The sequence below is a fragment of the Clinocottus analis genome, unplaced genomic scaffold, assembly GCF_023055335.1.
Source record: "Clinocottus analis isolate CAN_PGR_092001 unplaced genomic scaffold, fCliAna1.0.p SCAF_12, whole genome shotgun sequence".
NCBI lineage: Eukaryota > Metazoa > Chordata > Actinopteri > Perciformes > Cottidae > Clinocottus > Clinocottus analis.
Window position 1 is genome coordinate 2,973,723 of NW_027175843.1, and position 26,140 is coordinate 2,999,862.

The 26,140-nt window shown below is 41.1% G+C and overlaps 1 protein-coding gene across 1 annotated transcript in view; it reads left to right on the top strand.

Annotated features, from left to right (window-relative positions):
* slc4a3 (solute carrier family 4 member 3) overlaps positions 1-23,364 on the top strand; it is a 38,182-nt gene extending 14,818 nt beyond the window's left edge. The window contains exons 6-22 of the mRNA XM_068572962.1: positions 4,686-4,831; positions 5,960-6,140; positions 6,361-6,496; positions 11,133-11,313; positions 12,030-12,135; positions 12,634-12,818; positions 13,714-13,933; positions 14,536-14,751; positions 14,854-15,002; positions 15,083-15,277; positions 15,480-15,671; positions 16,031-16,120; positions 16,224-16,390; positions 16,498-16,751; positions 18,379-18,548; positions 20,496-20,669; positions 21,847-23,364. Coding sequence (XP_068429063.1) covers positions 4,686-4,831; positions 5,960-6,140; positions 6,361-6,496; positions 11,133-11,313; positions 12,030-12,135; positions 12,634-12,818; positions 13,714-13,933; positions 14,536-14,751; positions 14,854-15,002; positions 15,083-15,277; positions 15,480-15,671; positions 16,031-16,120; positions 16,224-16,390; positions 16,498-16,751; positions 18,379-18,548; positions 20,496-20,669; positions 21,847-21,924 — 2,840 coding nt within the window. The 3' untranslated portion in view covers positions 21,925-23,364. The remainder of the gene's footprint in view (positions 1-4,685; positions 4,832-5,959; positions 6,141-6,360; positions 6,497-11,132; positions 11,314-12,029; positions 12,136-12,633; positions 12,819-13,713; positions 13,934-14,535; positions 14,752-14,853; positions 15,003-15,082; positions 15,278-15,479; positions 15,672-16,030; positions 16,121-16,223; positions 16,391-16,497; positions 16,752-18,378; positions 18,549-20,495; positions 20,670-21,846) is intronic.
* Positions 23,365-26,140: the final 2,776 nt, after the last annotated feature.

A 26,140-nucleotide genomic window follows, 5' to 3' on the forward strand; every position in this document is an offset into this window, starting at 1 on the left:
CAGGTTTCCATAGATACCCAGGGAATGGTGCAGCTTCTTGCTCTGATAATCAACCCCCTGTTGGAGCTGATTCTTAGCTGCTTTTCTAATATTCACAGTTGGACTACTTGGTGTATTTGTAGGTTCTCAGTATATAATTCTGCATGTGTCTTTTTGGTACTTTTTCCGTTTAATGACATCCGGTGGGTGGAGAAGACCACCTTTTTCAAACTTGACCCTCATGCACATCACATGGTTGGAAAGTGATGGAAACGAAAGGCATCACCTCTTCTGCTCGGATCCATTTTATGTTGGTATTTCCAAAAGCCACCAGGATCAATGGGCTGGAGACATCATTAAAAAAGGGCGGCACTACTATTCAGCTCTCACAAAGTAGACCATCCCTTATCAATACTTCCTGTTGGAGCTGCAGCAAAGTTGAATGTTGCTACCATTGATGCATTGCTCTGGTTGTGGATACAACAGGGGACTTCAGCCTGAGGGTGTAGCTCCAACACAGCGTTGTGTTTGGATTAAGGCAAACTAAAAGCTTTTTGTGTAATTGAGGATCTTGTGATTTGTATCTCTGGACTGAAGGGTGATTATTTGGACTTCTAGCTTCATAGAACTTCCTCTTCATAAGTTGGACTTTGTCATGTCTGCCGAAGGCCAAAGTCTTTTAAAAAACATCTAATACTGGAGCTGGTTTTCAAAGACTACACAGGTTATTTTGCACAAGGGCAATACAACAGAGGTAGGCTAGTGTTCGCTGCAAAGACCCAGGCTCATCTAACAGTGAATCAGGGCAAGCAACGGCGTTCAGGAGTTGGAAGCCCTGGATGAGCAGTGTGTCCACTCGGAGATCGGAGGATAGGAGGAGGTACCGACTGTGGAGATGACAGACATTGAGGGACCAGAGAAGCAGGGGCATGGGACCCCTGATAAGAAGCCCGTCACTGACCACCGCGGACCGGACCGTCGGTACAGTGTCCAGAAAGGCTTATGCACCTCCAAGCTGAACCTACAGGACCACCTCGGCTCGATGTCCAATGTGGAAGGGGACTTTGACTTTGAAGAGTTTGTTTTGGATTTCGATGACGATGACTTGCTTGAGTCAATCCACACTCAGCTGGGGTCCGATGTGGAGCCAACCCGTAAGTCATGTGTAGAGAGATAAACCTTTTACTTTTGTAGTAGGACATTTCATTTCCGTCCAGTCAATGCGGAGCTTTAAGTCATGGACATTTGACATCAGTGAAAGTTACGTCGAGCTTCTGTTGAAGGAAGTTCTGACGCAATAGTAACTACAAATTCTCATGAATGATTCTATTTTTATATGACTGATCAATGGACGGGGCCTCTCTTTTCTCCCATTGATTGTGTAGCATGTCACTTGCTCAATTAATAGCAGTATAATGCTCATTCAACACACAGAACAAAGTTGCCCACAGTATTGAGCGAATTGACACGGTGGTCCACTGCTGCTCTTTCCTGCTTTCCTATTGATCCAGTGGCACCCATTTGAGCCATAGCTAGAGCGGAAAGACATTTCATTGACCAGCGATGTGTGGTTCCACAATTTTAACCCGGGTTTGGAACATGGCACAAACAGCACATTGTCCTGTGATGAAGCTCGCAAAAGCATGCAAAAGGTGATCTGCCTGCAATACCTTGGCGCAGGGCTAATCAATCACAAACTTAATTGGGCCAGATTTTATAACCACAAAATGTAGATAGGCCATTTTCAGCAGCCTTTTTAAACATTTTTATTTATTTTAGCTTTTGGCAATGATGCAATTTTGCAATTTAAGAAGATAAAAAGAGAGTGAAATGCCTCACTCAAAAGCAGCTTCCATAGTCTATTTAGTGACGTGCGAGTCAGGGTTTTTACCCACACCCACACAACCTGTTGTGGGAGCCAATCTCCACCCCCCAATCAGGACACACTATGCCTAATCAAAATAAATAGAAATAGAACAATGAGCTACTTTGACCTGAATCTTGGTCTCACCATGAGGTACATGTATTCAAACTGACCGTCTCTGTGTGTCATCTAAAGCGCTTTCAGGTGAGTCTGAGGGCCAATGAGATCGCAGGACCTCGAAAGATAAACACAGAAAAAAACAGTGGTTACTGCTCCGCAGGTTGAGACTCCAATATCCAATATTGATCTCATATTGATCACACTATGGTTACAACTGTAGTACTTTGAGTGAAATCCGCCGTTGTTAGGGGTACTAAGTTGGTGAATTAGTGAAACGGTGCATGACATAATGTCAGACAGGGTATCTCTTCTTTTTTTTTATAGCCACATCCCATTCCAAGCTAGATTTTAGATGATGTAATTAGAAATAAATTGCAAATTAGATTTGTGCAACAATTTGATTTCAGTCAGGCCAAGAGCACAAAGAAAGAGAAAAACAGATATAATATATTGTAATATAAGTATTGGTACCTGGCGAGCAAATACATTGTTTTTATACTTTCTTGATATTCAAGGGATTTGCTTGATTTCTAAAATGCACATAGATCAGTGTTATCAAACTCAGATGCTTGGTTACACAGAGATAGTTCAGCTGACTATCTAGAACATGTGTGTCTTATCATTGACCCAAGTGAACAATGCAGACCAGTCATGAGTCTGCTCACGTTGCCAATGTTCAGTCCTTTCTCAAAGAAAAGCCAAAGGGTTTTTCTTCCAGCTCACTGGAAAATAAATAATAATGAAAGGTCATGAATGTGCCACAATGTTCTACACTTCAATCAAATAAGAAATATTAAAGAAAGAAGTGTGTGTAAATTCTCAGTAGACTTGACATGTGGCTGTCTGTCTATGATAGTCCCTCCTATTCCTTTCTTTGTAATCTTATATGGTTAATTTGTATTAACATTTATTTAAGTGTGAATGTTCCAGCATGCCTCTTAATATATTTGGAAATAGACTTTTTTTCTTCTTTTTTGGGGGGCATCACACTTATTTTGTCTGCTGATCTAAATTGTTGAAAACAGTTGATCCCTGGAAACTCCTCAGGGATCTAAAAATGATGTGTGGTATTGTTGGATCATGACAATATGCTCGCACCCCTGTACACGGTGTGCATATTGGTATCTTAAGCAAGGTCTACTTAAGATCCAAGGCCTCAGCCCAGATACTATACCAGCTCCAGATGAGGAAGAGAAACAGAAGTATGTCCTTTTCACCCAGAGGTTATTTGCGCTGTCCGTGCTCTGCCCTATGGTGAGAAAACCGGCTGTAGCAGTTCATACAAGGACAGCTTTTAGAGCTGTTCCCCTGTGAGACTCCACAAAATGAAATACGGCCGAACTTCGTCTTGATTTCCATTTCGCTCTGTTTCCCTGAGCAAGGCATGACGCAGCAGAATGGAACAATTACAGCAGTTTTATGAGCACACAAACACACACACACACACACACACACACAGCCTCGCTCTCCCTCACCTCCGCTGCGGTTACCTCCGGCAGCTCATGTAAAAGATTAAAGAAGACAGTGTTTATTGAGTGAAGAATTATGTTCAGCCGTTGGCTAGTCTGAGTGGTCGACTGTGGTTCCAGACTGAATGCAAATGTCAATTTCTGAACTCTCCCCCAGATCTTATCATGACCTTAAATACACCAACCCCATCGTTTAAGTTAAGCATACATATCTTAATAAATTATCTACCCATAAAACTTGCTGCCTGGAAAACAGATAATTAATCTAAACACTCCTGGTATGCTTTGAAAGGTATTTGGTAGAAAAGTAAAAACACCTGATTTGCAATTTTCTTGTCTAAAAAAAACATTAACTGTAAAAGTTGGGTTACAAGCTGCTCTTAATTCGGTGGGTATCTGTAACAAGCTAGCGCTGCTGCTAGCTCCCCGCTGCCCAAGTCAGGCGTCAAGCCGGGGCTGGTCTCGCTACCTTCAGTGGTTTTCGGGGAGCTAGCAGAGAGCTAGCAGCAGCGCTGGTGGAGAGCTAGCAGCAGCGCTAGTGGGGAGTTAGCAGCAGCGCTAACTGGCTACAGTGGGGAGTTAGCGGGGACACCAAACCAAGGTAGTAGCGGCTTGTAATCCAACTTTTACAGTTTGTATAAAACCACAAACTGAGCCTCAAATCACATAATAATAATCACAACTCTCTAATGATGTAAGACATCCTTAAACACTCTAGGTGGTAAGACTTTTTTTTATTTCCCAGTTCCTTTATCCAAACAACTGACCTCACAAGCTCCCCACTCCCTTACATGACAAATGATAGCCACTGTAATAAAAAGACCTCCTCATGATGCTAAATTCAATAAAATATGATTCGTGGCTGAAGGAAATTGAAAATGAAATTACTCTTTTTGAACTGACAAATGTCTGGAGGCAAAACCAGCTCTTCGACAACAGTTTCCCATGGCATACATAGTGTAGATTCTCTCTCACCCATGGAGCTGTTGCCTTCTGTTACTGGATGTTCTTCTGTCAACTGGAAACTTAAACAGACAGACAAATTAGATTCCTGATTTTCCAGCCGCCAGCACATTTTCTGAGTTAGAAAGGATGTTGTTTTTATTCACAGTCCTGGAGAAAGAGCATCTCGAGCCGCTGCTTGCAGATGCACCTAGTTAGGTCAGTTTCTAAAATAGTCTCCCAGAAAAATCCTCATGATTTAGTAACTTTGAGCTTGCACATTTTGACTTAAAACTCTTGCGGCTGTGCAGGTCACAGATTTGAGGACAACCCCGGGGTGAGACGCCACCTGGTGAAGAAGTCATCGCGATGTCTGATGACCCGAGGCAGCAACAGTTCCATACCACTAAGCAGCCTGAAGAAGAAGAAGAGAGCAGCAGATAAGAAAACACATGAGGTTTGCAAGCACTCTTTTTACGCCCAAATGCATTCATCTGCATATTGACCGCCGGGTGAACACTTCAAATATGCAGGACATACAGAACTAAAAAGTTTCCGTTGTTGAAAACGTCATCGTTAAAGCAACATTAGTGTCTTGACCACTTGGGAGCAGTTGAATTACCTACAAACGCACCATACTGACATCGTATCCCCTTATTAAGTCATCATTTTGAACTTGTTAGCATACATTTGCACATCATTCCTTTGGAATGGTGTTTCTGTCCCCCCCCCCAACACATGTAAGTCCAATATTTACTATCCTTGTGGCCCTGGTTTGGTTTCCCCCAGCTCTTCAGGGGAAATGTCTGTCTCTTTAAGCTTTTTTTTAATGTAATATTGTAATATATGCGTATCTTCGGTGGCTTTAGGGTTTTTTTCGATGGATTTTTGCCCACAAAAAAAGTTGTGGGCCATAAAAGCAAAACAATAAGCTGACGGAGGCTAAACAGTTTTAAATTTTAGAGCTGGATGATAATGCTTAATGCGTTCAACCCTTCCAGTCACTTGATCCATTAAAAATATACAAATTTCGATTTGCGCTTCTTGATGAGTGTGACTCATGATGAATGATAAACGGTTCTTGGAGTCTTTGTTTCAGCAAATTCCTCTTCATTGACCTGATGAGACTTGAATAAAACACGTGCTCCTTGTGTTCCACCTCAGTCTGACCGCGGAAATTTCACAAAAGCACAAATGAGTATTATATTGCTTTGATCTGAGAACACTTTGCTAAAAAGGAATATGGAGTTGAAATGTGACTGAATGTCTTTCCAAACCATTTGGTTATCCTCTCAGTCCAAACCACTCTTAACTGGATCCAAACCACTTAGCTGCTCCCCACAAAGTTGTGTGTCAGCTGTGTCATTGGATTAGCTGTCTATGAATGTATTTTCCTATCAGTATAATGTTGTGTTTTTCTTGAAAAACTATCCAGGATAGGAACAAGTAGACTGTGTGCGCGCGTTTTTTTTTTTGTAGGCTATAGCCTTCTAATCTTATTGTAGTTATACTGTAGCAGATACAAAGGAGAGTGGTAATCTTCGCAGCTTTTAGTGCTTATATATCTGTTCCACTTCATCTGCAGTTGTTTGTGGAGCTGAACGAGCTGATTGTGGACAAGGACCATGAAATGCGTTGGAAGGAACGGGCTCGCTGGATCAAGTTTGAGGAGGATGTGGAGGAGGAGACGGACCGCTGGGGCAAACCCCATGTGGCTTCACTCTCCTTCCGCAGCTTGCTGGAGCTTCGCCGCACCATCACACACGGTAAAACGTCTCCTGCATGCACACAGCAAGGCAGATGGTCACAGCACCAGTCTTGTGGTTTCACCTATTTCCATTTCCAAGATAGTCACGACATCCAAAAAAAGCAAAGCAAACTTGCAACAATTTCTCCCTGCAAGGAAATTTAGCCAAACGCTGGATGTTGATACTATTTAAACAATCAAGTTTTCTCCTCATCTTCCTGTTCATCCCTTCCTTACAGGCGCCATCCTTCTGGACCTGGAGCAGAACTCTCTGCCCGGCATCGTCCATCTTGTGGTGGAGACGATGATCATCTCTGACCAGATTAGAGCTGAGGACAGACCCAGTGTTCTTCGGGCTCTGCTTCTCAAACACAGGTCAGCAAACCAAAGCTAACACTGGTAACTGACAAAAACTTCACTAAAATCAGCAACCAGAGAAATAATGCAATTTGTGTTAAGTTGTGATGGAGGAAAAATGATATGTCATTTTTTTTGTTTTAACCATATACACGTAATCTCACATGGGTAACTGGGCTCGGTTGTTAGGCCAAAACCAAAAATATATGTATTTGAATAACAATACATATCCGATATATGTTTTTCCTCTTAGCCTTACAACTCCATTGTTGTCCATAAAAACTCACGAGAGCACTAAATGTGTATTAATCTGCCACTAAAAAAAGTTCTCAAGAAATGCTCTATTATCAGCTGTTTGAGCTACTTTGGCTAAAAACCACAGTGCCCAGCTATGGAAGGAATTCTAAATTATTATTTAGGCTTAATCTAGAATAGAAAATGCATATATCTATGATTTATTTTACAATATTTACTTAATATCATGTGAAAAAGTATTAAATAATACAATCCCGCCTTATCCTGTAAGCACTTCTTTTAATGTGGACACATTATTTTTTACTCATAGTTGATTGATGAGGACTTTCCTCTCTTATATGTTTTTATAGGTTTGATCTGTAGGTCTGTTTCTGGTTTGTGGTGTTAGTTACCATGGCATCAGATCTTGATTGCATTCCATGTAATAGTTAGTTGTTTCTTCGTCCATGTATTAACAAACCTGCCAGTGTACGGCAGTGTGGATGCAGCTTTGTTTACATTTTGAGCAGGGATTGAAGCTATGGCAGCATAGGAATAAAATCCTAACCCTCCTCATTAATCATTATCCTGCAGTTGAGGTTGTTACACAAAAAAAAGGCAAACTCAGGGGAACAGAACAGGGAATTTCCAAATTGTGACATTTAACACTTGGCTCATCATCTGGTGTACTTCCCCGGGGGATGACTAAATTGCACATGTTAAGACTGCACTGTAGCTGCACTGGGTCTTCAAGCCTATACATTCAGATTAAAAATTAGATTTTTCATCGTGTGAGCTCTCCTGGCTCTTTGATCTTTCTCTTTTTTTTTTATTTTTTATCTTTGCTTTCTCAGTCAAACTTGATTGTATGTGTCAAAAAATGTTCGGTTTGAAATGAGACAGGGCGAAAAACCCAGGATTTCAGATGAAAGGAGCCCGACTAAACATCAGGCTTGTTGGGTGTCTTCATTCCGAGGTTTACTGTTTCTCGTCAACAGGGTCAGTTTTTATTTTAGCCTTTGATGCTTTGTGGTTTCTGCATAACCTCGCTTTTCTTTTCTTTTTTTTCCCCTCCCATCGCGCCCACTCAATCAGCATTGGTATCAAGTTCAAAGGATGTTGTTGGAAATTATTGGGTGTGATGTTGTCAAACCAGCACAAGTGTTTTGGGAGAGGTTGTGTTCCTCGTAGGACACCACGACCTTTTTTTTTTTTCCAGGTGTCAATTCAAAAAGACTTCAGTGACCAGGATTTGCTCACTCGAAAAGCACGCAAATTCCTTCAGCTGACCATTTTTTTTTCTCTGAAGCGCTAACAATCATCAGAGGGGCGAGTTACATCACATCCCGTCCGGTCAAATAAACACAAGCGTTCGTCTTTGATGTGAAACGTCGTCCACGTCATCCGCGAGCTCTCTCAAATGGTCCCCCGTTTATTGATCGGCGCCTGCACATGTGGCCAATGAACTAGTGCGCTACACATAGTGCATTGTAGATCCCCAAGTTACATAACCAGCCCCAAAAAAAGTCAACTAAATGTCAGCTGTCAAAAGAAATTAGCAGAGGAAAGGTAGGCCATGCCTGTTGATTTAAGAGATCACTTTAAATGCTACACCGCATCCAATGAATGGCCACTAGAAACATACGATTTATCAGTGTGTCTTTCGCTCGGTCGGTCAACCATGCTACTATTGGAAAGATTGGGATTACATTTTAAACTGACATTTAAGGTCCCTAGATCCTCTATCTTGTTCTTCTTCTTTTTTTTAAAGTGAAATGTCTCGACAACTTGGTTGCCCTGAAAAGTAGTAGATATATTTCCCGGAAGATAAATCCAAATGATATTTGTCGATAAAGTTGGATCACATTGAGCGAATGATATTTATTTCTACTTTGGCATATCTGTCTTTTGTGCTTTATGCATGTAGTCTCAAAAGCAAAGCCACGGACAAATGTGCTATAACGACAATGACTAGAAAGAAAATAACTATAATTAAATTGACTGGAATGACAATGATTATAATGACAATGGCTATAATGACAATGGCTATAATGACAATGGCTATAATGACAATGGCAGGTTTCAACTCATAACTACAAAGAGGAAGAATGAATATCCAAATTGCATTTAATGCAAAGTGCAAATATATTTTTTATTTAATTTACAAGAATCATCTGAGATATGCAGATAAAAGGAAAAAATGGTTATTATTTGCCTTTAGCTGATGGTAGATCATTTACAATATGCAAAAAGAAATATGCCATATTCAAAATTCATATTCTCAAAATGCATTTCAGTTTTCTTATCACATGAGACAAATGCTTTACATTTTAATAGTGATGCCACCCAGAGTCGTGTTCCTAATTTTGGTCAATTTAAAAACCGTGCAGTTAATAAGAAGATTCATAAAGGGAAGTATAATGTTAGGAATAAACATTCAATCATACCTGATTGAGTTTTCTAAGCATCCTTGTGTCTCTGGATACAGCTCTCGTGAGCCACTGGTCCGCTGTTCTTGGTGTGGCGGCCCCTCTGTTAAACCAGAATGGTACAGCCGGACCTTTCAAAAGTTTGGATTAGGCCAGTAGATTATTGCAAATAATTCAACATTACTGACATTGTGTTGACCGAACCAAACCTGCACAGCACTGATTTTCACAGACACATAAAGTGACACGACAGACGCCCAAAAAAATAAGATGTCCAGCAGACATTGTGTGTTTATTCCATCGTTCACAGCCATGCCACATAAAGTCACAGCATGTCCCTGGCTGCTTCCACAGGGGAGACAAAACGCTCTCATTAGACTCATCGCCAGTCTGAGATACCAGATTTATGACGTGGAAAGAAACACATTGAAATGCTGCTGAAATGTAGCTCATCGCTTACTCAGACCACTTTAAAGATTCTCTGGAAACTACGCGAGTACAATTCACTTTAGTGTCACACCTCGTTCCTTTGTCCAATCTGGGCGCTTTCTTATTGGACCATGTGGACCTAATGAGGTGATGTCACCAATGGCCTGAGCATGAAGCAGTGTTTAAAATCCTGGCTGGTTTGACACACTAAATACTTCTCTGTAAGAGACAGAGAAACGTGCTACACAGATTAGTCTCTGGCTATTTTATTAACGTTCTGATGCAAATTTCTCTTTTTGAAGAATTCCCGCGTCAACTCTGATTTTCTCATGAGAGCGTTCTAATTAGCTCAAATTGAAAGGTGGTTTGGATTTGGATTTTGCGGGTGACTTTTGTATATTTATGAGCTGCATTGCAACGGCATGAGGTAAAACTCTTAAGCATGTCGAATGAACGGGATGTAGATTAGGTTAAAAAGAATCACAGCTGTGGTTGTCATTGCCAGAAATGATCCTACAGCCCTCTTATTCAAAGTACTTTATGATAATGATTTGTTTCATTTGTTTACAAGAACATATATTATCACATTTTAATCCTAGTCCAACTATCCTCAGGCCAGAGAGATAACAAGTAGATACACATTCATGTTGAGGGTCCTGATTCTTGGGAGCAATATAAAGAGCATTTGAATTTGGGAGCAGTAGCTTGGAAAAATAATCATATTTCATCATATTTACCAGCTGATAGAAATACATGGAAAGTCATTATACTTCTTTTATGTGTTGAGGCCATTAAATGGGTTTTAAAGCTTGAGTGGACCTTTGTGCTAAAAGACAAGTGTGTATAATTTAGTGCCATTCACCCTTTACTTCCTCAGCGTGTTGGAGAACTACTGTGGCTTTCAGGTAATTTACAAAATCCAAAGGTCCTCATTAGAGCCAGTCCTTGCTCTTTCTGTTCGAGGCTACTGTAGAAACATGCCGATAAAACATGGCACACTCTGTGAAAAAGACCTGTTCCCTATGTAGGTTTGTAGCACTTAATCTAAGCTAACGAAAAAAACATTTTTTATTAGTTTTAGGTGATTAAATTGGATGAAAATATATAGTTGTGAATATTACTTGTCATTTCTGCTAATCAATGCTCCTAAATCCATGACATCGGCAATTTGATGAGACTTATTCAAACATACTGATAAGATAGAACTTTTAGGAACAAGGTTGTGATGATGCCCCTCCTCAATCGCGTGTCAACAATGTGCTGCAGATCTTCACGGTTCCAAGAGGTTACATCTCAACCGCTTTGGTGATCGCCTGAGAGTTCATCCAGCACCATCGTCAGATTAACATTTTATTGGTGTTTGCATTGGTTGATCAAACTAATAGCGGCACTTTGAGGTTTGTGGCGATGAGCAAAGGTTAGCATGCTAACACACTAAAGCTAAGATGGTAACGCCGGTAAACATTGCCAACATTTTCACCGTTAGCATATTTACACGCTGATGTTGGCATTTAGCCCTTGATCGTGTTTAGTTTTTTAAATGTATTTTTTTTCTTTTACAGCCACCCGAGTGATCTGAAACATCGCTTTCACCGCCACCACTCATCCAGCAGTCTTCATGGCAGCTTCAACCACAACAACGTGGAGACCATTCTGCCACTGGTGACTGAAGAGCAGGAGGATGGCCAGGATGGCAAAGGGCCGGTGTACGATCCCAAACAAGACGTGTTTGTCAGCCTGTTTGTACGTTTCCTTGGCATTTTCTGTATGGCGTTGGATTGTAATTCACTCTACAGCAATACTTGTCCTTTACTCCTTTTGTCCGTGAGCACAGAGCGTACGTACGCTTTACCGGCGCTAAAGTAAGCGATTAACTAGTTTGGACAGAAATCCACGGGGATAATTGTACTCAGCTATCTAAATGGACGGAGATAAAAAAAAAGCCATGTCTTGTACTAGTTTATGGTTTGTATTAAGTTCTAAGAATCAGCAGTAAGCATAGAGTTAAGCGTGATTACACTAAAGTCTTGATGTGAGGCCTGTGGCTCTCGCATTGTTTCTTTGAAACGCCCTTCCACAAGGTCAGAAGTCATAAAGGTGGTGCTTGAAGTCAGAAGGAGCAAGCCTCTCTGAGCCACATGTGTTGAATTATGTTCTTAGTCAGCTTACAGGTGCTTCTAGTTAAAGCTTCTTGATGCATTAACTGTGAAAACGTAGTGTTCCCAATGGCTTAAAATCTTGGCGAATTTTAAACAGCCTATTAAAAACATTTTCTTCAAACATAAAGAAGCAGTCATCCAGTTGGGCGGTTTAAAGTGAATTCTGCTGGGCCATTAGAATATTATTGTGCTCACATACATTGCCGTTCCCACAATAAGTTCACATTATTGGTCCCGAGCTATGCTATGGTGTCACATCACGCGCAACAGTGTGGATAATCTTTGTTCTATTCCTCCAAGAAATCTCTCCACCCACTGCCTCCTGAGAGCCATCCAGCTGCAGCCAGATCGATGAAACTCCTCGCCAAGATTCCCAAAGATGCCGAAGCTGTCATTGTTTTAGTTGGTAAGCTCCAAGAGTTTTGACTAAGTAGATTAGTTAAAGGAATTATGTATTTTCTTTCCGTACATTTTTAGAAACTGCTTAAGAGATGCATCTGCTAAGTGCCAAATTCCCTAGGAGCCTGAATTTCAAATACTCAAATAAAATAATTAAATACGACACCATAATCATGCCATTTTGAAAGTTTAGTTTAGTGATATACTGCTGTTAATGTAAAGTCAACCCTTCTGCAGCTGCTTTTCTTTTTGCCTCCCAAAGGACCTCAAAGGCTTTTGCTGTAAACCTGCAGGACGCCTTGTTTTTCCTGAACAGCAAATTAGCACAACAAATAGATGTCAGTGAAGAGGAGGTTCATTTTGAGTCACTTATGTTGAGATATTTGAGAAAAGGCTTTGGGTTAAATGTTCTTTTAGCCGAAGCCAAATCACAGATTAAAAAAAAGAGAAGAAAAAGTATTATTATTACATTTAACTAGACACGGTTTATGCCGTTTCCTTTCAGGCTCTGTTGACTTCCTGGAGCAGCCGGCCATGGCGTTTGTCAGGCTGAATGAGGCGGTCCTTCTGGAGTCCGTGCTGGAGGTCCCCGTCCCTGTTCGCTTCATTTTCGTCCTGCTTGGTCCAAGTCAGTCCAACGTAGACTATCACGAGATTGGACGCTCCTTCTCCACTCTCATGTCTGACAAGGTAGATGTGAAACTTGAAAGATGTGACATTTGAATCAACCCCTTCCTCTCGCATCTCTAGGGGCACTTTGAGCTTTTTTAATTTAAGAATGTCCAATCATTTTGGCTGTGTTGATGCATATGGAATGAATTTCGGCAAAAGGTGTGAGTTTTGAAACCTTTTCGAGGTGTGAAAAGGTTGTTTGGTATTTTCACATTTTAGAAGTTCAACCTCAGCTCCTATAATAAGTCTGTAATAAACTGTCTAGCCAAACTACAGACACTCAGACCCTTAAGGACAAAAAATGTTGCCATTGCGACCCATTAAAACCAGGCGTCTTGATCCCACGACCATTACAGCACAAAATCTTGTATTCTACTATATCAGGTTTTAAACCTCGAGCCCTGGCTGCAAAACTTTCCACCAAATTAACCCATTTTCTCAAGTATGTCCTACGGGCCAAATGCATGATATATTCTCAGTTACCACTAGGACTATTGCTGCTGTATTATGGCGCACTGCAGGATTTGAATCAGTGTTGCTGCTTATCATTGACGTATCCGAGATAGTGACAAATTACCTTGAGTATTTAGTCAACAGAAAATGAATAAATGCAATTTAAAATAAAAGAAACATTCAACAATAAAAAGGTGAATATGGTCATCCAGGGCAAATGTTTCTTGGTGTTGTTATTCAGTGCTTTGGTGGACGTCTAATATTTTTGTGTTTTAACAGTTAAAAGATCTTGCAAAGAGGACCGCCCAGAAAATGGCCTCACTATTAGATAGATGAGACGAGAATGGGGAAATTATTGAAAATGTATCCCCCCGAAATAATTCACGAAACAGAAGTCTGGATCTCTTCTTGTTACATTAAGTTCATTCTGGTGATGACACTGCATTGTGTGTTGTTGCAGAACTTCCACGAGGTGGCCTATTTTGCTGATGACAGACAGGACCTCCTGAACGGTATCAATGAATTCTTGGACTGCAGCATCGTCATTCCACCCTCAGACGTGGAGGGCAAAGACCTCCTGAAGACGGTGGCCGACTTCCAGAAGCAGATGCTGCGCAAGAGGAAGGAAAGAGAACTCAAGAGGCATCACTCCTCATGTGGGATAGAGCTGAACAACAAAGGTACTCTCTTCCAACCCAGGAGGCACCTCTGTTTCTACAGGCTTTGTCCTTCTATGCCAACACAGATCAATCCCTAAAGTCAGATTTCTTCTAAATTGTGTGCAAACCAGTCCTTACAAATCAAAGCAACAGAAAAAACTGAGAAAATCTGTTTTGTGTCTTTTCCAAATTTGATAATACATCCCATGACCTCGCTGAACAAAACTCAAGGGATTGGTTGGACTTCTCATGTTTCTAAATGATGATTCAGTTCAAAGAGCTTGAAATTCATTGACTAGTATTTCTTATTGTCTAGAAACCTTAAGAACAGACTTAATCCAACAATGCTTTAATCCACTGAAAGAGAGAAATCGTTCGATGCAAAAAACAGGTCAAAAATACATTTCATTGAAGTTCTCGGTAATCTCCTAAAACAGCTGGCCGTTGTAGTTTTCATGACATTTCACACAAACAGGCTGGACTTTTTCCAACTGCGGATTGCTACATATTATTGCTATATTTGTTGCGTTTTTTAAGATTGCGGGACAGTATTCAATTCAATTATTGTGACTGTGATCAGTAGCAGTTTCTTTCTGTAATGGCGGCTGTAACAAATCCCCTAGAGGTGAGTCCAGAGGAGGAGGAGGAGGGAGACCAGGAGGTGGACCCATTGAAGCGCTCTGGGATCCCTTTCGGAGGCCTGATCCACGACATCCGCCGCCGCTACCCACATTACGTCAGCGACCTGAAAGACGCCGTGGACATGCAGTGCGTCGCCGCCGTCATCTTCATCTATTTTGCTGCGCTGTCGCCCACTATTACCTTCGGAGGCCTGCTGGGTAAACTGAGACGACGGAGAAAAAAAAGAATATTTAGATTCAATGTCACTTTGTTACCTGAGCTCTGATTGGTGTCTTATTTTTGCCTGTTTTCGCACACAGGAGAAAAAACAGAAGGCATGATGGGAGTGACTGAGCTCATCGTGTCAACGGCAACTCTTGGAGTGATATTCTCGCTGCTTGGTGGTCAGCCTCTCCTCATCATCGGCTTCTCGGGACCTTTACTGGTGTTTGAAGAAGCCTATTACAAGGTGCGGAAAACATCTTTTTTTTTTTAAATTCCATAATTCCCCCTGAACATGCGATTAATATGTCTTTCTCCTTCACTCAGTTCTGTCAGGCTCAAGGCATTGAGTACCTAACTGGTCGCGTGTGGATCGGTTTCTGGCTCATCTTCATTGTCCTGGTGATTGTGGCAGCAGAGGGCAGCTTCCTTGTTCGCTACATCTCACCATTTACCCAGGAGATTTTTGCTTTCCTCATCTCCCTCATCTTCATCTATGAGACTTTCTCTAAGCTCTTCAAGGTACTCGGACTGCACAATGCGCTCTATGAGAATTTGGACAATAAAAGATACTTTTATATGCATATTCCCCCACAATGAGTTATGATTAATGGTACAACACTTATTAGTTCGTAGCATCTAAGACTTAGGTTGAATCCTTCACTTGTCATATCTGCAACTATCCACTACAAGCAATCAGATACGACTATCTTCTTGTTTTTAGGTGTTTAAGGAACATCCACTGATGGCGATTTACAACAGTGACTTATACCCGGCTGCCGCGCATCACAAAGTTGATGACCACGTCTACAAACAGCCCAACACTGCTCTTCTGTCTCTTGTCCTCATGATAGGCACTTTCTTTGTTGCTTTCTTCCTCAGGAAATTCCGAAACAGTCGTTTCTTAGGTGGCAAGGTAACCAAACCCTAACGAATGGTGTCTGACTTCTCGTGGGCCTTTAAAGACAATCTGTCGTATAAATTCATATTGAATTCAGACTGCGTTCCAAACCCAAAATCTTTTTGTTTTACACTAAGAGTACATACACACATAACAAGTACATACTGCAACTTACCTTACTAAGTATGCACTGTTGCATGCAGTATGTATTGAATTGATGCACACTACTTTGTCAAAACATTACTCTTTGAGGATAAGTGGAAAATGGAACTTTTCCATGAAAGAACTTAAAGAATGTGTTTACTGCATGCATCCAATGTATATGTGATAAGATGTGTGCTGGATTTGATTGATGGGTTTCTCAATATCCTTAGGCCAGAAGAATCATTGGTGACTTTGGCATCCCCATCTCAATTTTAGTTTCCGTGTTGGTGGATTACTCCATTACTGACACTTACACACAGGTAACTTTAATGCAAATGACTTCAGTCACAGCAAGAGTTGAAGTGCCTCTTCATTACAGTTCTAACAAATCGTGGCTTTCTCTTTTTTTCACCTTAACCGTAGAAACTCAATGTGCCGTCAGGCTTCTCAGTCACCTCCCCTGACAAGAGAGGCTGGCTCATCAGTCCCTTTGGCGATAAGAAACCTTTTCCTACCTGGATGATGGGGGCATCTGTTGTACCTGCCATTCTTGTCTTCATCCTCATTTTCATGGAAACACAGATCACTTCGTACGTACAGTATGATTATCTACAGTAGTAATGTTTAAGGGTAAGGTATACTCTTTTTTTTTTTTTACACATTTATAATCTGTTAAACGTTTCCTCCGATCTATCAGGTTGATTGTCAGTAAGAAAGAGCGTCGCCTGGTTAAAGGCTCAGGCTTCCACCTGGATCTTCTGCTCATTGTCATTCTGGGTTCCATCTGTCCTCTCTTTGGCCTGCCGTGGCTCACCGCGGCCACCGTGCGCTCCGTCACTCACGTCAACGCCCTCACCGTCATGAGCAAAGCCACGGCGCCCGGCGAAAAGCCCATGATCCAGGAGGTTAAGGAACAGAGGCTGACCGGGATGCTGGTGGCTGTTCTTGTTGGTAAGAGGAAAGGGAAGAGAGGGAATGTGGGAAGCTGATGTGGCAGGTGTGTGTTTTTTTTTGTCAGGATTGTGTTTGTTGTTTTAATACAACATACACTCCAGCCCCTTTGGTCTCAAGGGGCTGGAGTGTATGTTCACTATTTGTGAACTAAAAGCATGTTTAAAGTGCATATAGTGCTATATGTAGTGCTATATATATGCTCCAGCCATTAGGTACACAGTTAGGATTCTTTCACAGGGTTCTTGTTTCAATAGGAATTGGCTGGAAACACAAACAATTAAACATTACATTTAGCTGACGCTTTTATCCAAAGCGACTTCCATTTTTGCTCTACACACCGGAGACACAGCAACCAGGAGCAATGAGGCGTAAGTGTCTTGCTCAAGGACACATCGACATGAACTAGCGGCCCTGGGGCTCGAACCACCGATCCTCAAAGCTCTAGTCGCCCTGAGAAAAACAGAGTTTTTCAACTAACTTACAGAGTTTCAGCGTTAGCATTAGTTTACACCGGCTACGGTTGGAAAACTCTGCCAGCAACAGTTGCGATTTCAGCCAAACTCCCCAGTTGTCAGCTCGAAAGCAGAAGCCGGCTTTTGTTTGCTCTTTTGTGTGTAACGGGAGAAGCGTTGTTTCAACACTGAGAATATATCACTGTTAACTTCAAACATGCCATGCTGTAACAAAAAGCTTCAAAGGCAAAGCAATGGTAACCGAAGGGGTTGGGGGTTTAGAAAATGGCCAATTGGTTGGTGGAATACGCCTCTTGAGTACCGTATCGAATTTTGTATTGGAAACAGTTAAACTTAATCTTAAAAAGACTTTCATTCCACAAAATAGTTCTCTCATTAAAAGTGGCAATAAACAAATCCCAACCACACACAACCAAGTGCGACTGGATGGAGCTGGAGGAATCTGAACTACTGACCACTTGCAGAGAAATGATTTTGTTTTATTTTCTGGCTGTGGTTGTTTTTTTTTAACCGCATTATTACAGCGCTGGAATTTCCGGGCAATTATTTGTCTTGAAAGAAAACATAAGCTGAAAAAGACACAGTGCCACTTCTGCCTAGACATTCACCGAGTATGAATCAGCCGTTGCAAGAGCTCGCAATGGTTTTACAATCTGTTTACAAATTGTCCTCAAAATGAACCTGAAACTGTAACTTTTCCAAATGAAAATTGTTAAGCTCAAAATGGACGGTCTGACATTGCAACGTTGTTTTCATCCACTGACTAGTAGTATTTTGCCAGCAGGATATCTTATTTCAACGAAGGTAGGGTTCCCAAAGTAGTCCTTAAGTATTAGTTTGATCCAGTTTGGGTATGCCACCACAATGACTCACCATGATTGTTGAGCCCTTGTTTGATTGAAATGCTGCTTGAGATTTGAAATAAGACGTTTTGGATTAGCCCAAAGAGTGTTTCAACCACGTCAGCTTAACAGTGAATGTGTTTCGGATCAACGGCATTGACAGCATGTTTGTCATGAGGGCTGTTCTCTTGTTGAAGGAATAATTATCTCCACAGTCGCAAACAATTTTTCACTTGAGTCTTAATAACAGTAAGACTGCCATTCAAAAAATAAATAAAAATAAACCTTGAACCCATTTCTCCCCATCAGGCATGTCCATAGTGATGACAGACGTGCTCCGCCTCATCCCTCTGGCTGTGCTCTTTGGCATCTTCCTGTACATGGGGGTCACCTCCCTGACAGGCATCCAGCTGTACGAACGCATCACACTCATGGTGACGCCCGCCAAGCATCACCCTGACCACATCTACGTCACCAAGGTAACACACGCAATGCGAGTGTTGTCAAGCGCTGTCAAGTCTTCTATTATTAGTGGTGAGATGGAGAAGCCAAACTCGGCAGAGTGGGATCGGCAGCCGAGTAGAGGCAAACATTTTTCTGCAGTTTTGGGTTTTCGAGCTTGGTTTGATGGAGAGACTTTATCATTCAGAACCCTTTATACGTTATACATGGCAAGCATCCAGGTTGTTTTTTACAGCAAGGCCACACTTGGACCCCCATACATCCAGCAAATCTTCCATTCCTCTAACCAACAGGGAGTTAAAAGCAGAGGAGGGATTTCACCTATGATGCATGGAGAAAGGAAAATGTTGCTGCTTTTTTGACTCCAAACAGAGTTACCTCAACAGTTGAGAATAAACACAGTTGGGTTTCTGGCTGCATTCATCACACTGCTGGATTCAACTTCTCCATCTGATCATCAGGAATGAAAGAATATATTAATTTTGTCCACTGATGTCAGACGGTCACATCATTTTCACTGTGTTGATCCTCATTGTTTTGTCTATCGCAGTATTTTTGTGTTTTACTCACTAACTGTTATGTAACTGTATATTAGGACGCACCCACACACAGAGAAGAGAAGGATCAGAAACCTGGATAAGGTCTTTACATAACGCCCAGGGGCCTAAAGTGTCACGGTCCTTCACCTGCAAAATGTCAAATAGACTGAAATAGAACAAAGTGACTTTTAAGAGACACAAAACGATTCCAAAGAGAGTCAACAGGACTACAAAATGATCTCAAAGAGACACAAAGCAACTACAAAGATACTTAACACGTCCGCAATAGACACAATGACGACAAAGCAACTACGAAGACACACAATAAACACAAAGCAACAACAAAGAGACACATTGACCACAACTAGGAGTATTTGGTGGCCCAATGTGTACAATGGGCCCAGGTACCCATTGTACACATACAGGTAATAAAAAAGGACAGGCACACAGTTAAAACAACAGTTAGACCCCGATGTGACCATCAACACTTGCTGTAATCATGCCTCCTCTCTATAGAGAGAATTACAATATTCTTAATGGAAGTGAAGCAATATATGTAAATGCAGTCCCTTCTCTGTGGAAAAAAAACATTTAAATGTTTATTTGAGGATAATATAATACATATTTTGGTTATGAAATGCATACTTTGTATTTCCACATCCATTTCCAGAGTAAATCAACGAGGGAATTTAATAATACAAAAATGTGCCCATTTCATTTCTCTATCTCTACGGGCTGCAGCCTCATATGAACTTCGAATAAACTTAAGAGTACTTTGTTCAGTACTTTGCGGTGGGAAACAATCCCGCAAACAGCCGACAATACCTCCACTAAGGTAGATGTTATTTCTAGGGTTTACAGGGCTTGGAAATCTCATAATAATTTCCGTTCATCAAAAAATGAAACCAACACAAAACAACAACAAAAGCACTGTAGTCGTGAACTAGCTTACTCATCACAATGAGAAGAAAATGGAAGGATGACATAAAATTACTAGAATCAATTTCGAAGAAACGTTCGATCACTCCCACATGATCAGGAACGTCTGTGTTATGTCTGTTGCAATCCAAATGTACTCAGAAAAGCCTGCAAATGACACATGGCCCACCCCCGCATAATTGTTAACAGTATTGGCATCAAAATGATGGTTGTCGATCCATATTTGCCTTGATATCGGATTGAAACCAAGTTTTTGACACAAAACAGCAAAAGGACAGGACGAGTTTACAGAAAGTTCATATTTCAGATAAATCATTAGAAACAGGATCTTCCACTAGATGGAGCCAAAAAGATGTCATATTTTCTTTGTGCCATGGAATAGTTTTGGATTCAGTGTGTCAAACGTGCCTCTTGATGTGTCTATGAGTGTGTCTCTGTGTGCGTCTGTACCGTGGTCTCTTAACCACTGCATGTGTGTTCCTTCAGGTGAAGACATGGCGTATGAACATGTTCACCATCATCCAGCTGGCGTGCATCGTGGCCTTGTGGGTAGTGAAGTCTACGGAGGCCTCCCTGGCGTTCCCCTTCGTCCTCATCATGACGGTGCCGCTTCGCCGCCTCATCCTCTCCAGGATTTTCGAGGAACGTGAGCTCCAGGCGGTAGGTTGTGTGGCAGAGACGCCCTCAGGAATATCTGAATCTTTGCCACAATAATCTGATCCCACATTGCCTCAGAATACTTATTTTACAGCAAAGTGTATGGACGTTGGCCTGTTTTTTTTAACATCTCTTAAAGGTATCAAACAAAGAAACTACGAATGATTTTCTCCTCTGTGATCGTGGACAGTTTTCTCATACAAATATTTTCAGATAATGTGCAAATATTTCTTTTTGAACCACAAAATGATTCACGGTCCAACCTGAAGTCGGGCTCCATGTTTTCTTGGTTAAATCCCCTAAACCCATACATGTCAACACTGTCAGATTAAAGCCTTCCATTTCCAAAATATAGACTTTTTCAGGAGCTAAAATCAACAGTTTTGTCCTTTACTTGACCACCATTGGCGTTGTGTTCATTCAAAGGTCCCATGAACCCAAGGCACTGGCGAATCAAACTTCAGGTCCTTGGAAATAATATACAACTTGAAAAGTAGCACAATTAGACCGCCGTGATCCCAGATCCGTCACCTCTATGTGAACCAGATTGTACCGTAAAAGTCGGTTACAAACCGCTACTACTTAGCGCTGCTGCTAGCTCTCCACTTGCTCCCAGACAACTAAGATAAGATAATCCTTTAATAGTCCCTCAGTGGGGAAATTACAGGATTAAAGTAGCACTGCTCACAAGTAATAAGAACCGAAGGTAGCGGGACCAGCCCCGGCTCGACGCTCGACTTGGGCAGCGGGGACGCGGGCAGTAGCAGCAGCAGCAGCAGCGGGGAGCTAGCAGCAGCGCTAGCTTGCTACAGTGGGGACACCCACCGGAGATAAGAGCGGCTTCTCACCAGACTTTTTACGGTGCACAGTATATGCTTTCTTTTTATTCTTTAGTTTGTTCTTTTGTTATCGTCCACTTCATTTTTCACGCTGACTTTTTACAAACAAAGAGCCATGAACATGAAAAGCTGAAACTTTCTCTATCAATGGACTAGAATGGCATTTGAGAAATACTTGGGCTTTCTTGCTGAGAGTTAGATTACGATATCGAGACACAATCTGTTTGCTAAATAGGAAGATACCAAAAGGGTTAGGTTTCAAAGCATCCTAAATTGCATGATTTTGGCCTTTGAGCAATCCTTGAATACAAATTATTGAAGATAATTTATCTTTTTCACAGCTGGATTGCGACGAGGATTCTCCCAACTTCGATGAAGATGGACGAGACGAGTACAATGAGATCCACATGCTTGTGTAAATTAAAAATTGGACCCTGCCAGTATGAATTTTTCCACCCTCCAGTTCTAACCAATCAGAGCAAGCCTCTCCGGAAACCTCAGAGTCTCTGAGTAGTTACAAAGCGAGAGGAGCGACAGTAATGGTGTTTGTAAAATATACAAAAGCTATAGCTGGATGTTCCCTTCTTACCTTTGTTTATTCCAGTTTTTCCAAAAGAGCACACATGATGTTCGAACTCTGTGGTGGTGGTGGTGATGGTGGTGGTGGTGGTGGTGCTGTGAAGTCTGAGCACCCTACCTGAAGTGGACGGTGCAAATCTAGCAAAGACATCAACTTACATGAACACTTTATTGGACTTTTTTTATCCTGTCTATCCCTTTAATTACTCCGCAGGTTCTGGGCATGAGTGCAATGATGATGGTGACCTTTAGGGCTACAGCTGGCTGGATCATTTAGACTTATTTTTGTCCTGAAAGCGGGAAAAACGGAGTAGATTTGCTTTCATTTCATTTTCCTCCAGGAAGCGGATGTTCATCAAAATGCATAATGATGAACTCAAACAAATTGTCAAAGCCCTGAATTCCACTGCCTGCGTAGTTTAGCTGCCTTTTCCCCTTTATACTACTGCCATTGCCTATAGGTTGCAATGATGTGCAAACAAGGAGTTAAGTAGTCCTTTCCCTTTCTGTACAGACTTTTAGTAATGAGCACTTTGACTGGGCAAAAGTTCACTTTTGTCGCTGCCAACTGAGCTCCTGGCACAAAGCCTCTTCTCTAAATGTAGTCTCCCCTTGAAGCCAAAGTCTCTACAGAGACTGTGCAAGCTTCTTTAAGGGATGTTTCTGTACTTTGTTAGGTGTTTAATGCCCAACATAGCAGTCCACTGACCCTGTTATTGTGAAGTAAATAGCGAAACATGGTCTCAACTTATTTTTCTACTCTGATGTATCTATTTATTTTGTGACCTTTGGATTTAATGCCATGCCAGACGTTTGTACTCGCAATAGCTCAAATTGCTATAAGAGTTATTATACAATTTAAGAAAAGAACATTGTGTAGGTGGACATATTCAGCCATTTTTCTTTCATCTTCTCTGCAATATTTCCACACCGTGGTGCATTTTTCAAGGATGTCATGAATAATATAGTAACACACTTGGCTGGAAAAGCATAGGCACTAAGCAAACACACAAGCACTGAAAACGCTGGGGAACAGTTGAGTGTTGGCAGGACGTATGAATGATGCATTGTACAGTAAGACTGTGAGCTTGGAATTACAATGTACCATCTGTGTTCAGACTTCTTTTGAGATTTAGTTTTCACCTCCTATATTGCGAGCCCACTATAGACGTTTAAATAACCATTCAGTCGTGACACGTAATCAGAGACCTTACAGAAACACCAGTTGTCAGAGCTACTGTACATAGAAATAAAATCATTTTTCATAAGAGACTTAACAAGTCGAGCACATATTTTTGTGACGGTCTTATTTATGAAGAAGGGATTTGGGCTGAAAAAGACCAGTGAGTTAGGCTCTCACACACTTTCCACTCCAAATACTTCATTTAGGAGCTTTCTATGGACGTTGAAGGTGCTTGATGGGAAGTAGAAGAAAGTTACGGCACACTGTCACTATAAATTCATATTTTGTCTTTGCACATATTAAAATAGTTTGCACGGTCCTTCTAGCTTTAATCTTTGCCCCTTTCATATTTCTGTGTGTTCAACTCTCTGTATCAGCTTCAATGGGTGAAGACATTTTGGGTGGAATCAGGAAAAAGACACCATGTGGCAGCTGAAGAGGTTTCTGTAAATAACTATTAAATATGGCAAAATAGAAAACAAAAACATGTTTTCTTGTTTTCACCTGATAATAATGAATACTTCTGCATGAATACAATCAACTAAAAAAAATCCAAAGTGCTTAAAAGTGAAGCAAAATGTCATTCTGAGAGTACCTCTAAAAAGAAATGTTCAGGGTTAGAAGTGTAGTATAGTTTTTGTATGCTGACCACATTAGTAGATTTCATTTCACATAACCATGTTCTACATTATGAGCCATGCAAGAATTCTGTCTCAGGGGAAACTGACCTTCGATCTGTAAATATTGCTTCCAAGCCTTTAGTTTGTTGTCTCTTGTGTGTACATAAAGCGGTCAAGGCAATCCAAAACATAGAGCTTACAGTTCAGGCTTTTTGTGTTATACAATAGAGAAAATGAATACAAAGTGAAGAGATTGTTGTGTTTACTTCAGCAAAGTGACATAGAATTATGTTGTGAATGAATCCCTCATTGCTGGCTTTAGGCCAACACTTGAAGCTGCACTTTGATGTGAAGCAAACACCTGCTGTCGTCTGTATTTAATTCTGCAGAACCCCATGTTAATGAGTGACAGAATGTGCTTTAGGACTCTATAGGAGTGTCATTTAAAATAGGCGTAATGGACCTTTTTAACCACGTGTTTATATTGCAGGGTTTAAACAGACTAGAATCAGCAAATAAACTAATACGTTATCTCCATTATACTCTATTATACTTGGCCCTGCTGTGTTCATGACGTTATTGAATGTAAATGTTGGGCTGCCTGTTTTTTTCAGGCACATGACTTTTCCTTGTCAGATTAAGCAAAGCTGATTCCCATGTACGGAGGTCCATTAACGTCAAAGCTATCGAGCGACCAAAAAGACATTGACGGTTGAGCATACAAGAGTTATTATGTGGTAGATTTAAGTGATTTTTAATACTAAGACTTAGTAGTTAGCCAACCAAAATGATTTTAAAGGATGTGTAAAAAATAAATTCTACCTTCTATTTAAATAATCTACAGTTTTATTGTTACCCTATTTTGTAATGTTTGTATTCATTTTAAACAATATATGTAACATATTTGCTCCACAGCGCTACTAGTGGTGAAAAACTCCACATTGTTACTTTAAAAACCACTTAATTTAAATGTTTAAAACCAGTACATTATGTATTTTCTGATAGTAGTATGTCCCGATTGAATGCATACAGCTTGCAACAGTGCACCTTTTGTGAAGGCAGATACAGTATATCGGATTTGCGACAAAATGTAGATGTGAATCCTGATTAAGTATCAAACTGGAACTACAATTCCAAATTCCAGGAGCAAAATACAGAGGACATGAACTCTGTGTATTATAGCTGCAGCCCTGTTAGCTGGCAGTAAGGCTTCCTCTTCACTCCATCTTAGAAGTCATGCTCTGTGTTTTGGCTCTTTATATTCCTTTGATGTTAACTCCAGCTGAAAGCAGAACAGGCCAACGTAATTGACCTGAGTATCATCTGGTAAGAAGATTTTAATTGTGACCTTAATAGCTGGACGTGTCTATGTCTTGTTAAAGACGGTTGGCCAACACGTATTGGCAAGCACTTTGACATTCTCAAGACCTCAGTCCGCTGAATTAGCTTGAGCAAAACGAGAGCAGATTTTTAAACAGGGTCTTACACAAACCTTATTTTGGGCTATTTTGAATCCGTCCATGGTGACTCTCAACTTTATTGAAACTAATGTTGTGCACAATGAATAGTTTTGTTATTGATTGACTTCCATACATAACCAGCAGGCTGATACTCACTTAAAAGGGCAACGCTCTAAAAAGCAAAAATTAGATGGGCACCAAGCGATTCAAATCCAACTATGACTTTTGACCCCCAGTAGTTGGTATCTGTCATCCGAGTCCAGTGAAACTATGTTATTTGGTGAGCTGGTTGACCTGGTAAAAGAGCCATAAGGGTCATTGTCCTTTGTTGTCTGACGATACAAGACTGCTAGACTGCTCCAAACAGCCATGTGCTCTTGTTATGGCAGGAACTGGTGTGTCTGAGTATGTGTGGAGCTGCGTAAGCCATAGCCAAGACAGAGCCAGTGAGTGTATACTTAACAAAACATCCTCCCAGTGTTTACACAAGAGGAAAAAGTGGAATCGTGGGTATTATTAAAGATAATAAAAGGCGTGGTGCTGCCACTCTGTCCCGTCTGGCCGCTAGATGTTGAAACACGCAAGATGAAAAGGAAAACAGTTTTTTGCCCCGAAAAAAAAGTCCTGCCATGTCAATGTTCTGAGTTCACCACATTTAGTCGCCTTATACCACCATGGTAGCAGGGTAGACCACCCACCCAAATCTAAGGACTAGCTGTGTTATTTTTGAACCTCTTTTTAATTTAACATCTTTGGTTTGAGTAAAGGCGTCTGGCGATCTTGGAGTTCTAAC